The 13,242-nt window shown below is 41.8% G+C and overlaps 2 protein-coding genes across 2 annotated transcripts; both read right to left on the bottom strand.

Moving 5' to 3' along the window:
• Nucleotides 1-7,057: 7,057 nt before the first annotated feature.
• Nucleotides 7,058-10,426, bottom strand: LOC128620286 (cell adhesion molecule DSCAM-like). The gene is made up of 4 exons (XM_053645151.1): nucleotides 9,934-10,426; nucleotides 8,855-9,133; nucleotides 8,595-8,714; nucleotides 7,058-7,319 (listed from the first exon to the last, which is right to left on the bottom strand). The coding sequence occupies exons 1-4, from the start codon at nucleotides 10,334-10,336 to the stop codon at nucleotides 7,126-7,128; spliced, it is 996 nt and encodes a 331-aa protein (XP_053501126.1). The 5' UTR covers nucleotides 10,337-10,426; the 3' UTR covers nucleotides 7,058-7,125.
• Nucleotides 10,427-10,999: 573 nt separating this feature from the next.
• Nucleotides 11,000-12,557, bottom strand: LOC128620639 (cell adhesion molecule DSCAM-like). Its single transcript, XM_053645852.1, has 3 exons — nucleotides 12,233-12,557; nucleotides 11,113-11,478; nucleotides 11,000-11,007 (listed from the first exon to the last, which is right to left on the bottom strand). The coding sequence occupies exons 1-3, from the start codon at nucleotides 12,357-12,359 to the stop codon at nucleotides 11,000-11,002; spliced, it is 501 nt and encodes a 166-aa protein (XP_053501827.1). The 5' UTR covers nucleotides 12,360-12,557.
• Nucleotides 12,558-13,242: the final 685 nt, after the last annotated feature.

Below are 13,242 nucleotides of genomic sequence, written 5' to 3'. Positions count from 1 at the left end.
TGTAAAACCTGATACGATCCTCACAAGTTTACATATGAACACACTGACTGTGTGCAGCCCCCCCCCGCCTCACCCCACCCCACCCCACCCCACCCCACAGGACTGCGGACAGACTTTCGACAGCCTAGTTTAAAATGCTTTGCCCTCGAGGCACTGGGATGGGAGTCTAATGGAAGTATCGACGATTTGTAATGAAACAGAAGGGCACAGGATCTATAGATCAGAGAAAGACGCCATTACACACAAATGGATATGCATAGTTAATCACTTTCCTATATTTATCATTCGGTATATTTAGCACTTACTTAGCTTTGTTAAAGGTTGCCAGGCAAAATCAGCAGCAACTGATGTGAGTCTTTTCAGATTATAAACATTACTCCAAGAAATCTGTTAACATAACGTTGTGTTTTATGCAGTGATCGATCTGTACTTGCCTCTGGCAAAAGACGATCAAAGCAACAAAAATCGCTATATAGCTGTAGAAGAAGGATCAATTATATATGTGATGAGCGTGATGTATTCGTAACGAGTGAATGTGCAATCTGGAAAAGTTATTGCCATTCACGAAGTCGGACAAATCAAACCAGTGTGTAATGAAAATACTAAAAATAATACCATAAACATCTCTAAAATAACCACAATCAGTGCTCTGGTTGTCATACGTGGTATGTTTCTACTTTCCAGCTGCTTTGATACACAACTCCACTAACGATTGACAGTGTTTGAAAAAGAACATTTAAAGTAGCCAGTGATTGAGTATGAAAGGATTTTGAGTCGTCTGAGCACCATACAGAGGAATACGATTCTAATTTAAAGATAAAATGCTTTGACAAGTAAAAGGCCACACCTCCTGTTCAGGAACTGAGAAATTCCATGCCTCTTTTAAAGGAACTGACGTGCACATAGACCACACCTCCTTCATTGGGACTGACAGGGACATAGGCCACACCTCATCCACTGGGACTGAAAAATACAGAGGCCATGCTTTGTCCACTGGGACTAACAGCCTCAGTGGCCACGCCTTGTCCACTAGGACTGACAGCCTCAGAGGCCACGCCTTGTCCACTAGGACTGACAGCCTCAGAGGCCACGCCTTGTCCACTAGGACTGACAGCCTCAGAGGTCACATCTTGTCCACTGGGACTAACAAGCACAGAGGCCACGCCCCTTTCACTGGGTCTGAAAGGCACAGAGGCCACGCCTCCTTTACTGAGACTACAGGCACATAGGCCATGCCTCTTTTTCACTTCTGATTGGAATCATTTAACCGCATGTATGCAAAAATAGCCCCTCATTCGGAATCACACAAAAGGCAAGAGAACAGGAATTGGCTCAGCAATGCATGCTGGGAAAGTAATGATTTTTTTTTTTTTTCGTTCTCTGGACCATCAGCTGAATAAATATACTTTTTAAGCGAGCCCATGTGTTCACAGTGTTCTGAATACTAACAGAGTCGTGAGATGGATTGCTACTTAACTGCGAAATCTCTGGAAAACAATAAACCAAGGAAATGTTGCTCAAGAGTCCTCGTGGATGTGGGAAGAATTAATCCCAAGTGATAAAGCGGAGATTGGAAGAAGTGCTCAGGTTAACATCAGTCTTTTGTCTGACTGGTCATTTGGTTAATGCTGGGTACAGCAAATGTATTGATAAAAAATATTAATAAAGGGTTTTAAAATTGGCAACAATAATGAGAAAATGAAAAGCTGATCCACTGAGAAGCTAAAATGATGTTGATTCTGATGGTGGTGCAGTGGGATTTCGACCTCTCTTCCTCTCTACCTAAAGAGTGCGATGCAGCGGCACTTTATTGCTTTAGTCTGGCCAAACAGATCAGCTTGTAAAGCTTCAAATTCCATACTAATACCACCATCAACATCATCGTGCTCGTCATGTCATAGGCTCTCTGCCATAACTTAGCACCACAGCTAGCTGTATTATAGCTGCATTGCATTCTGGAACTTTGCACCGACATCTCCGCCACTTCTACACTGGAATTCTCATTAACGTGATATCGAACGCCATTGAAAATTGGCGACGCGAGAAAAGATGCTCTTGCTTTTTCGTTTTTTAGAGACTAACAGCAAAAACCTGACTCCCTTATGTTTGAAATATTTTCTCCTATTGAATGCCATTGTAACTGTGCTTGCAATAACAGTGATGTCAGCACGGTACACAACCTCTCACAGGAACAAGGAGAATACAACACCAACCAACAAAATGCTAAGCACATCATAAATATTTCCTTATTTGTTACTTCCTGTACTAAAAACTATCAAACTGGAAGCTTTGGTACCTTTTTCTCTGATGGTTAGACCCTACGCTAGCAGGGGTGTGATGGGGAGTATGTGGTCTCTGTTTAGCATTTTTGCTCCTCAGGGAATCCTGCCTGTTTTCCTTCACTCGTCTCCCTCATGAGCTGGGCTCCCCTCCTCCACCCCCATCCCCCTTTCACCTGGACATGTTACCATGCCAACCAGCTCCGCGCTCACTCTCTCTCTCTCTCTCTCTCTCTCTCTCTCGCTCTCTCTCCCTCTCTCTCTCTTGTCAATGAAGGACGAGAATAGAACAAACACGCAGGATTGATTTTCAGAGGCTCGAAGCAGCGTTGCTTGTGTTCGTATAGTGGATCAAATACGCCTGAGATGAACTTTTCATTCATTCACCTAGACCCAAAAAGCAGCAGGTCATAGGTTACTTAGGAATCGAATGATCTCATTTCCATAATAGAGTGCGGCTTTTCGTTTTAATTACATTAACGAGGCCATTAGTGCTGTAATTGACCGGTCGCTTCATGGGTTCTTGAGCCTTGATCTTAACAGGGCCTAGAAGTTCATCATGTGTCCACGTTGTCACCTCAAGTGGTATAAGAGGCGGTTGGGGAAAACACGTCGGTTGCCAATGTGACCGAATTCAGGAAAACAGGTTTGGGTTTAGGTTACATCTAAAACCTTGTAAGATAAGTGTAATCTCCTCACACAGAGTTGTTCAATAGCTACATGCTGTAGCGAAATCAACCTAAGTCTAATCGGTTCGGATTGTAATCAGATACCGGCTGGCTGTCAAAATGTCCGCAGTGCTCCGGCGCCATCGCGTCACGATCGAAACATGGAAGAGCAACATTTATGTAAACGAATAAAAGTCAACTTAGCCAAAAGAAATGAGTGAATGAGTCAGTGATGATTTCCCCACTGATGTTCGCGTGAACACTGGCGTGAAGAGAAGACTCGTGTTTAAACACATTACCTCAGGTGATGAGACAGAGGCTGATCTGGATGATGCTGATAATTAAATTGAGAACTCATTTCCCTTGTTGTTTTTCCATCAGTAGATTAGGTTATGAACGTAAAGGTAGGCGGGGGATGTCAGTGGAATTAGAATGAAATCTTTAAACCAGTCTGTCTGTTTTATTGTGCGATTTATTAACACAGTTTAGATGACCTATCTTTATAATGAAGCAGCCTGAAGACAACATTACGCACAGGGCTATGTGGTGCAATAGTAAAAGCCCCCAACAGCTTTATTACTGTATTGCAGTCTAACCTGGAGCACAGAACTTTGCTCTTTTACACTGTAACACGTTTCGGTTCTTGTTTAAGTGACACGTCGAATATAAAAGTCCACATAGAGCCATTATGTTGACCAACCGTTGCAGTACTAGTATCGCATCCCCACAACACTGTCCAATATATATATATATATATATATATATATATATATTTGAGGTAGGCAGGCTCTCTGCATGCTGGGAATCTAGGCCATGCTGCTGCGCCTCATTGGGCCATTTTAGGAGACGAGATCCGTGTGTACATGAGCTTTGGCTCTGCTTGCTGGAGGTAAACATGGTACGACCGGTTAAGTGGAGGAGCTCGCTGTCCTCTATTCATGCGCTTTACTGCACATTTGGGCTTTTTCATGGAGAACCAGGTGGAGCGTGATGGCCAACAATCGATTATACAATCTTTATACACTTCTGAACATCCAGAACGTCATATTATTATTTTTTATTTAAAAGCATATAAGACTAGTAAAAGTGATGTCTCCGGACCGCCGGGTTATGCGGGCACACTCATTACACTATTCCGCTCTTTAGCTGCTTTGAATAAAAGCATCTGCCAAATGAATAAAATGTGATCTGTAATACAAGAGCAGTGTGCAAAGAAACAAGCAAGTCCACTGGTCTGCTGCTCCATTATGTAAATGTCTTAGCGTCATCAGACTTCCATAAAAGCCCCAATCGTGCTAAATGGTCCTAACTGACACCAATAAACAATGATTGCATGCCAATGTGTCTTAGATGAGTGTGTTTAAAGCAGGATAGAAGAACATTCACCAGATTTAAAAGGTACTTCATTGAAGAATCACCATTAGCAGGGTAATTTAGTCCAGCGTTTTTGCATAATGTGATGGGGAAGTAAGTGATTTAGAGGGCTAGACTAATGCTGTAAGCTAATCGAGTCCAATCTGTGCGTGAGCATAAAAGTGTTACGGCTAAAATATTTTGAAGACGATAATCAAGATTTGTGAAGTGACTGGAATTAAACCAGAGGTTATAAACAACTGAGACTCCAGCCCAGCCAGAATAATACAGTATACAGTGTAATTATGAATATGGTTTTATTAACCCATTTCCTGTTCAGGAACACGCCGATCCTTTAGTAGGAATTGGAGAGAAAAAAAAGTGTTAAAATAATTATAAACACGAAGGTAAATTTTACCATCCAAAGTCATGTGTTTTAGCGGCTATACATGCACAAAGACATTATTGTAAAAAGTGAACAATTATGTGCAAGATATACACATTTTTATTGCGTTTAGCTAAACACGCAAGCAGCCATGTTTTGAATGCCTGGTGAACATGTACAGCGGTGTAATTTCACCAAATGACCACTAGATGGCTACAGGTATTTTTTTTTATTTATTTATTCTTTCATCTTCAGTAACCACTTTATCCTTTATCCTGGATCTTAAGAACACATTGAACTGAGGTCGGAATATACCCCGTATAAGACTTGAGACCATCACAGGGCACCACGCACACATTCACACACACGTTCACACACTTGTTCACACCTCAGGGCAATTCGACATCTCCATTTCACCTTGTGACGCGTACCTACATAAACACAGGGAGAACATGCGAATCTCCACACAGACAGTACGGAGCTCAGGATCCAGCCGGGAACTCTGGAGCTTTGAGGATCTTATTGGATCATAGTTGAAAAGACAAGGAAACTGTCTAATTTGGTCTAATTTAGGGTCAAAAAAATATAGAAACACGAAAGAAAAGTGTGTGTGTGGCATTTGTTCGCTTAACTGCTTGCTAGCTTCTTCGCTCAAACACAGAAGAGTGTAGTTAACAGGTGGGCTAATCATTACTAGTTCATGCTAAGTAATGCTGCTTAGTGCTTTATTCTGATACAAGTAAGGATTATGACAAAGATTACTGGATAGTTCCAAATAATCAGACACGAATACGATCCAAATGGTTCTGGTTTTAATAAACCATGTGCTTACTAGGGTTTCAGCCCAGATATAAACAAACCCAGGCTTCAAAAACTGTCTGAGCTGACTGAGTAGCTGGCTAACACACTCTAGTTCATTCTAGATAAAGGAATAGAGGGTTAGAATATATTTTGAAGGCTGCAGAATAACATGTCGTTATCATAGAACAATTTCTTACTTTTAACAAAATTTGTTTGCTTAACTGCTTGCTAGCCTCTTAGCTCAAACAGAAAATGGTGCGCTAGTTCGACAGCTGGCTAATCACTGCTAGTTAAGTATGGATTATGATAAAGATGAGTGGATAATCTGACTCAAATACAATCTAACTGACTCTGTATCAGGTTTTACACATTTCTAATAAGGAATTTAAAAAAAAGCCATAGCTATAGAGCGCTCATAACGCTGCTTAAGCCAACATCACTGAGTTTTGCCCTAAGTACAGATGTAACTTGTACTGTATATTTAATATACATGTGTTTATTGCCTGTAAGAGGAATTCCTGTCCCTCCCTCTGGGAAGAAGTGAGCCCTGATATAAATATAGCGCTTAATGAGGGCCTCATATGGAGCAAAAACACAGCGATCAGAGGTGAGCAGAGCAGGTGAGGACGCTCGGGGAGGCTCAGGTTACAGTGACGCGGCATTGAGAATCAAAACAACAGCCGTGAGCCTCAGGGACCTGCAGCGAGTGCAGCAACACGGTATTAGGACATGCACACGGTGGATTATTCCACCGTGTCATCGATCCCATCGAGCATGCACTGATAGGATGAAGAGGTGTGTCTAATAATACGATTGCATTAAGATGGTGCTACAAATGCTTTTACAGCCACGTTTATATTAGAAGATGTAAAATGTGGACAATTTCCAACCAAAAAAATCTAATCATGCAATACTCTGCGAAAATCCTTTAATATCGACCTGTACAGACAGAGAAAGAGGGAGATGGAGAATAGAGACACGATGGGGCGGGGGGGGGGGAGGAGCGAAAAAGATGATTAAAGTAGACAGATACAGAGGAGAAAGAAAGGTGTACTAAGGAAGAGAAAGAGAGTAGGTGAAAATGAACATGAAGGAGACGGCGAGAGAGAAAGAACGAAAGGAAGAAAGAAAGGAAAAAAAACAGGGAGACCATGATAAAGAGAAGGACAGAAGAAAAGATGGAGAGGAAGACAGATGGCTAAAGTGTGAGGAGAGCGACAGAGAGACATGAGTGGTGAAACAGAAAGAGAGAGAGAGAGAGAGGGGGAGAGATACACGCTCAGAACTCGCTTTTCTACATGACTGCCTCTGCTTCAGTTCAAGGCTTAATGGAGGGAAGATAAGTCTTTGGCTTCTGAGCGCAGAGATATAACACACACACACACATACACACACACACACACACACACACACACACACGCAGTGCTGGAAGACTACAGTAAGGCAGAAGCTCTACAGCACCAGGCTACAACTGCTGCCTCTCTCCTCTATACCCCAGTGACCTTGTTTAACCTCTAATAGAAAAAGTACCTCTGCAGAATCAAACACACACACACACACACACACACACACAAATGCTTCACAAGCTTCCAGTCTAAATGACACCAAAACAAGCACGATCCTTGTGACTTCTATCAGATCAGCATGACTTACTCTTGACGTTGAGGTACATGGACTTGCTGACGTCGGCTCCCACGTCATTGCTGACCTTACACAGGTAGTAACCGGCATCTTCTTCCAGCACGTGCTTTATGAGCAGAGAACCGTTGCTCAGCAGTTGGACCCTGTAGCCCGAGTTTAGTGCAATTGGGTGAAACTGAGGAACACCAGCACCTGCAAGAACATGCAGAACTTAAATCAGAGAACTTCTGCTTCAGTTAGTAAAGAACCTCACTGCTGCTTTAACCAGAGAAGAACCTCACTGCTGCTTTAACCAGAGAAGAACCTCACTGCTTCTTTAATCGGAGAAGAACCTTACTGCTGCTTCAATTAGTAAAGAACCTCACTGCTGCTTTAATCAGAGAAGAACCTCACTGCTGCTTTAACCAGAGAAGAACCTCACTGCTGCTTTAACCAAAGAAGAACCTCACTGCTGCTTTAATCAGAGAAGAACCTCACTGCTTCTTTAATCGGAGAAGAACCTCACTGCTGCTTCAATTAGTAAAGAACCTCACTGCTGCTTTAATCAGAGAAGAACCTCACTGCTGCTTTAACCAGAGAAGAACCTCACTGCTTCTTTAATCGGAGTAGAACCTCACTGCTGCTTCAATTAGTAAAGAACCTCACTGCTCCTTTAATCAGAGAAGAACCTCACTGCTTCTTTAATCAGAGAAGAACCTCACTGCTGCTTTAACCAGAGAAGAACCTCACTGCTGCTTTAACCAGAGAAGAACCTCACTGCTGCTTTAACCAGAGAAGAACCTCACTGCTTCTTTAATCAGAGTAGAACCTCATTTCTGCTTCAATTAGTAAAGAACCTCACTGCTGCTTTAATCAGAGAAGAACCTCACTGCTGCTTTAACCAGAGAAGAACCTCACTGCTGCTTTAGCCAGAGAAAAACCTCACTGCTGCTTTAATCAGAGAAGAACCTCACTGCTGCTTTAACCAGAGAAGAACCTCATTGCTGCTTTAACCAGAGAAGAACCTCACTGCTGCTTTAACCAGAGAAGAACCTCACTGCTTCTTTAATTAGAGTAGAACCTCAGTTCTGCTTCAATTAGTAAAGAACCTCACTGCTGCTTTAATCAGAGAAGAACCTCACTGCTGCTTTACCCAGAGAAGAACCTCACTGCTTCTTTAATCAGAGTAGAACCTCACTACTGCTTCAATTAGTAAAGAACCTCACTGCTGCTTTAATCAGAGAAGAACCTCACTGCTGCTTTACCCAGAGAAGAACCTCACTGCTTCTTTAATCAGAGTAGAACCTCACTACTGCTTCAATTAGTAAAGAACCTCACTGCTGCTTTAATCAGAGAAGAACCTCACTGCTGCTTTACCCAGAGAAGAACCTCACTGCTTCTTTAATCAGAGTAGAACCTCACTACTGCTTCAATTAGTAAAGAACCTCACTGCTGCTTTAATCAGAGAAGAACTAAGTAAACGTATACCTTTAGAGTATTTCCACTCTATAGTTGGACGAGGTTCTCCGTCAGCAGAACAGTTGAGGATCACAGCTTTCCCATAGATCCCATCCTGGTCTTTGGGTTGGACGGTGAATCTCGGTGGAACTACACAGGAGATCAACAAGAACATTCCTCAAACCCATGCTACATCATCAGAACACAGTTTCCCAAAATACATGGAACAAGCATTGATAGAGCCTGAGGAGTAAATCAGTGTCGAGGTGACTAGATCATGTCCTCCTCACCCCTGACGATGAGCTGGCTCTGGTATTTGACGACGGCGGCGTCGTTCCAGGCGATACACGTGTACGTGCCGTTGTGAACCCGCTGCAGGTTGGATATACGCAGTGAGCTGGTGAAGTCGATGTTGTCGATGGTGACGCCCAGGCTGGCGTTAATGGGCTTTCCGTCCTTCTCCCAGTTGATAGAGATGGGCAGATCACCTGAACGCACCACGCAGGGAACGAAGACCCTGTGACTGATGGAGTAACGTGGGAACTCGAAGGGCTGGATGAAGGGAGGGACTGAGGAGGAGGAGGAAGAGCAGAAAAACAAAGGGTATACAACTTTATGGGCTGGACATGCGCTCAATTATTCACTACACCAGCGTGAAGAAGACTCATACTAAAAAATAATAGCATTCTACAGCTGCTGATAATAAATACAATACTAGCCTGATGCATAACAGTGTAGGCTAATCATGATCTATTTAATAGAATTATTATTCTAAATAACTACTGTAATTATGAAAATGACAGCAATTATAGCAAATAATAATACGAATAAATATAAACATGCAGCAACAACAACAACAATAACGTTATTATTAATCTATAGTATTTCTGTTTTGAAATGATGTTGATATTTAAATGATTTTTTTTTTTTTTTTAAAGCATTCATTTATATATATTTATTGTATAAAGTTTTAGGAATGACACTACATACAAAAAATAAAGAAATCGCTTTTTTAAATCTAAATAAATAAATAAATAAATAAATAAATAAATAGAAAGAGAAATAACGATGAAATGAATAAAAAAATCTTGTTAAATTAGTTATTAAAAACAACAATAACTACAAAGTTCAAAAAGCACCTTATATGAAGCAAAACAAAGGTAAAAAGAGAATAATTTCGAGAATGAATCAGTTTGTTTATTTATTTACGTGCTAAGTGTGAGAGCTGTTTTAGGGAAGAGATCAGTGCACTGAGATAATAATGCCTAATGCCTGAGCCTCACTAATCACTTAAATATTAGACTAGATAATATTTTCATTGTTTAGTTGGTATTTCCCCCTGTATTGATCTCTATTACAAACCCTTTACCTTTCACAGTGACGTGGACGCTCTGGTTCTTAAAGACCTGCGGCTGGACGAGGACATGGCAGGCGTACTCGCCCTCGTCCAGCTCCTTTTGCACGTTCAGCAGCTTCAGAGTGCCGTTGTTCTCGAACGCTCGCTGTCTGTCGTTGAACGGCAGCAGGTTGGAGTTCTTGTACCACTTGATGGAGTAGTATGGGTAGCCGATGACGTGGCAGTGGATGTACGTGTCCCGGCCGGCGATGGCAGTGAGGTTCTTCATGGGGCGTATGTCAGCGGGACCTGGAAAAGAAAGAAGCTTGTTTAAAATGATTTGTGGACTTTGGCTGAATTGCAAAATAAAAGTAGAACTAGTATTCAAAGAGGGGGAAAAAAATGTATGTTGGCTAAAGTTATAATGATGTGTCATTTCATTTCGATCCTAACTGCAATGTATCTTCTGCTATAACGCCGTAATTCCTGTTATTACTTAGTTATAGCACCTATAAACATTCAATCCCTTTACAAGCCTGTCTTCTTCTCTCTCTCAATGTAAATAATTCAAAAATGAAGCTACTGAGAAACCATCCTGTAGCGGAGAAGCACTGAGACTAGAGACTCCTTTCATAAATGCTCATAAATAAACTTTTTAAAAATAATCCACTGTACAAGTCTCTCGGTTCTGTGAGTTTTTACTGTAGAAATGATAACATATTAAACTTTGGGCATTAATGTAAACCTGTGAGCTGCTGTCCCAGAAAATGCATAAACACCTTCTGACAAAACAGAATTGAGACTTGAACATCGCTGTGGAATAAATGCATCTAAACATTACAGTTCGTTACTATTGTATGGTCCAGATTTGCACAATTCAGCTTTAAATTCAGGATGAGAGCAAGAGAGGACAAAATCACAGCTGGATGGAAATCTGCATAATCAACATGGATGCCATTATTTTTTTCCCAAATTAAGCCTTTAAGGCATTAAATTAAGGCCAACAGAGAAATGCTATGGTTAAAAATAATAAGCAAATGGAAAAAAAAAAGAGTAAATGAATAGTAAGTGCGATATGACTCGTTATAGACGTGATGCTTCACAGACCTGCAGGAAAGACGGTGGGGAAAACATTAAGCATATCTGTTGTTGGATGATGGAAATGGATTGACGAACAGGAACATTTAAAAAGAAAGAAATTAGGTAAGAAACATGGAACTGAAAGATAAAGTCTTGTGTGACTTGTGTGTGTGTTTTCGGAGGAGCTGATCTGACAAGCACCTCTTACGTTTATTCGAGCCTGGTAGGAGACCGTGCCCGCCGAGTTGTTGCACGTGCACCGGTAGACGCCGCTGTCGCGGACCTGCGTGTGCGAGATGTTCAGGTAGCTGACGACGTTCCCCTCGGCCGTGATGCTGTGGCCCATGCGGTGGCGGCTGTCCTTCACTACGACGTCGTCGTCCAGCGTCCATGTCACCGCCGGCTGCGGCGTCCCTTTGACGTGACACGTCAAGGAGACGAACTCGTTGGGGCTCACCACTTTCTCACTGAAGGCAGACAGGATCTTGGGAGTGCCGTCTGTCAAGAAACAGATAAATATGCTGGTTAGTTCTATGAAAAATTGTAAATACAACTTTACAGTATTTAGACAGCATGTGCTTGTTGTCCAACGTTTGCTTCAATGGTTTTGATCTGAGCACTGGCTTTGAAAACGAGCCCAAGAACAGAAGTCTATCACCCAAAATCTTAAATAATGGCTCAATCAAACCACATCCAGTCCTTCAGTGATGTCACATAGACTTGCCGATGCGGTTAAGGCCACTTCTTGTCATCTAAAATGAGTAAAACTTCACCTCGGTGGGACATTATGGAGGCGGCCATCTTGAACAACCAGAATCGCTTTTTTCCTTACCGCAATTTGGGATCACTCCGCCCTCTAGACCACGCCTCCAAACGACAGAAAGTGGAATTGTATTTGGAAAACGAGTTGACATATTATTACATAACATTGTTTGATATTTGCATATGACGATCTGTTAACATACTTACAGAGAAGATTTTGGGCGAGTTAGACGTCCATTGCTTGTTAGCTACATCAGACTCTTAGCTAAACTAAAGAAACAAACGTCGGACACTAAAAGTGTTTTGACTGATTGAGAACATTTAAGGTAAAGGGAAAGGTGTAGATATGATTTTCACCAAACCACGCCTTTAATAATTGAAACTAACCAGGTATCCAGATAGATCAAATTTCTATGACAATGGAAATAATGGATTCTTGAAAAATATTTCACAAACAAACAAAAAAAAAAGGTCCCCAATGTTTACTGACCTTCTAAAATGACCTGCACAAAGTCCTGAGCAGAGATCTTCCCCTTCCTGGCGAAGCACTGGTAAGCTCCTCCATCGCTCTTGGCCATGCCGTCCATCACCAGGTTCTCCTTGTTGATCCCGTTCATGTGGACGCTGCCACCGGCGTTGATCTTGTCGCCGTTGCGGTACCAAGAGAGCTCGTACTCGTCTGAGCCGGTGACGCTGCAGGTCAGGGAAACCTGGCTACCCACGCTGCCTTTCACCTTCCTGGGGCTGACCACCACCCGCAGCGGCTCTGAACAAATCCATCACACTGAGCATCAACAGATAGCATTTGAGCATGGAGTTGAGTTAATAAGGCAAGTTAAACTCGTGAAAAAATATCCCACATAAACATCATGATTTCATGAATTCTTGATCTTGAAATGCTGAACTACTGGAGCATGAAATGCAAAATAATATGACGTGCTGGATCAAGTGCTATTTTATAAGCCACCAAATGGTAATATTGTTAAATAAAGACACATTTGCCACTGATTAATGTGGTGATTATAACCAGGACTATTTATGTAGCAAAATGATCTGTAATATATCAGATATTTATTTCAATTCTCATCATCTTCGCAGTCACACAGTATACCGTCATATTTGGATTAAGGAAAGGAAAGTGCTTGGTTTTCAAGGCAGTGGTAGAGATCCTACTGAAAAACACCGTCTTGGACGCTTCTAAATAAAGAACAATCTGGCAACCTCAGAGTGCGAGATAATTTGCATAATGAAGAGCCCAGAAAACCTTGAGCAGGTGCGTAACGTGACTCTGAATACTCGTAACTTTCCCTGTGTAAATCCTGAAGTAACTTTTTGTGATTTCCACTAAACATCTCGTGTTCTGTGATTAGCAGTAGATCTCCCACGGGCATAGTTTGCAATTTGTTTACATTTCACCCCAGAAAAAATTGAGTTCATCTTGAATTAGCATTACAGGCATCGCGCATAGACAATGGAGTCCTAAAAAGCTTTTTCGTATAC

This window comes from Ictalurus furcatus, chromosome 16 (genome assembly GCF_023375685.1).
Source record: "Ictalurus furcatus strain D&B chromosome 16, Billie_1.0, whole genome shotgun sequence".
Lineage (NCBI taxonomy): Eukaryota > Metazoa > Chordata > Actinopteri > Siluriformes > Ictaluridae > Ictalurus > Ictalurus furcatus.
Note: the sequence above shows the minus strand (reverse complement) of the source record. Positions and strands in the feature narration are given on the sequence as shown.

Excerpts from the sequence above, each read along its gene's own strand:
- LOC128620286 (XM_053645151.1), bottom strand. The coding sequence starts at position 10,336 with ATGACACATCATTATAACTTTAGCCAACATACATTTTTTTCCCCCTCT. Across the intron at positions 9,134-9,933 it reads CGTCCACGTCACTGTGAAAG|TCCCTCCCTTCATCCAGCCC; the intron begins GTAAAGGGTTTG and ends CCTCCTCCTCAG. Across the intron at positions 8,715-8,854 it reads GAGCCAGCTCATCGTCAGGG|TTCCACCGAGATTCACCGTC; the intron begins GTGAGGAGGACA and ends TCTCCTGTGTAG.
- LOC128620639 (XM_053645852.1), bottom strand. The coding sequence starts at position 12,359 with ATGAACGGGATCAACAAGGAGAACCTGGTGATGGACGGCATGGCCAAG. Across the intron at positions 11,479-12,232 it reads TGTGCAGGTCATTTTAGAAG|ACGGCACTCCCAAGATCCTG; the intron begins GTCAGTAAACAT and ends GTTTCTTGACAG.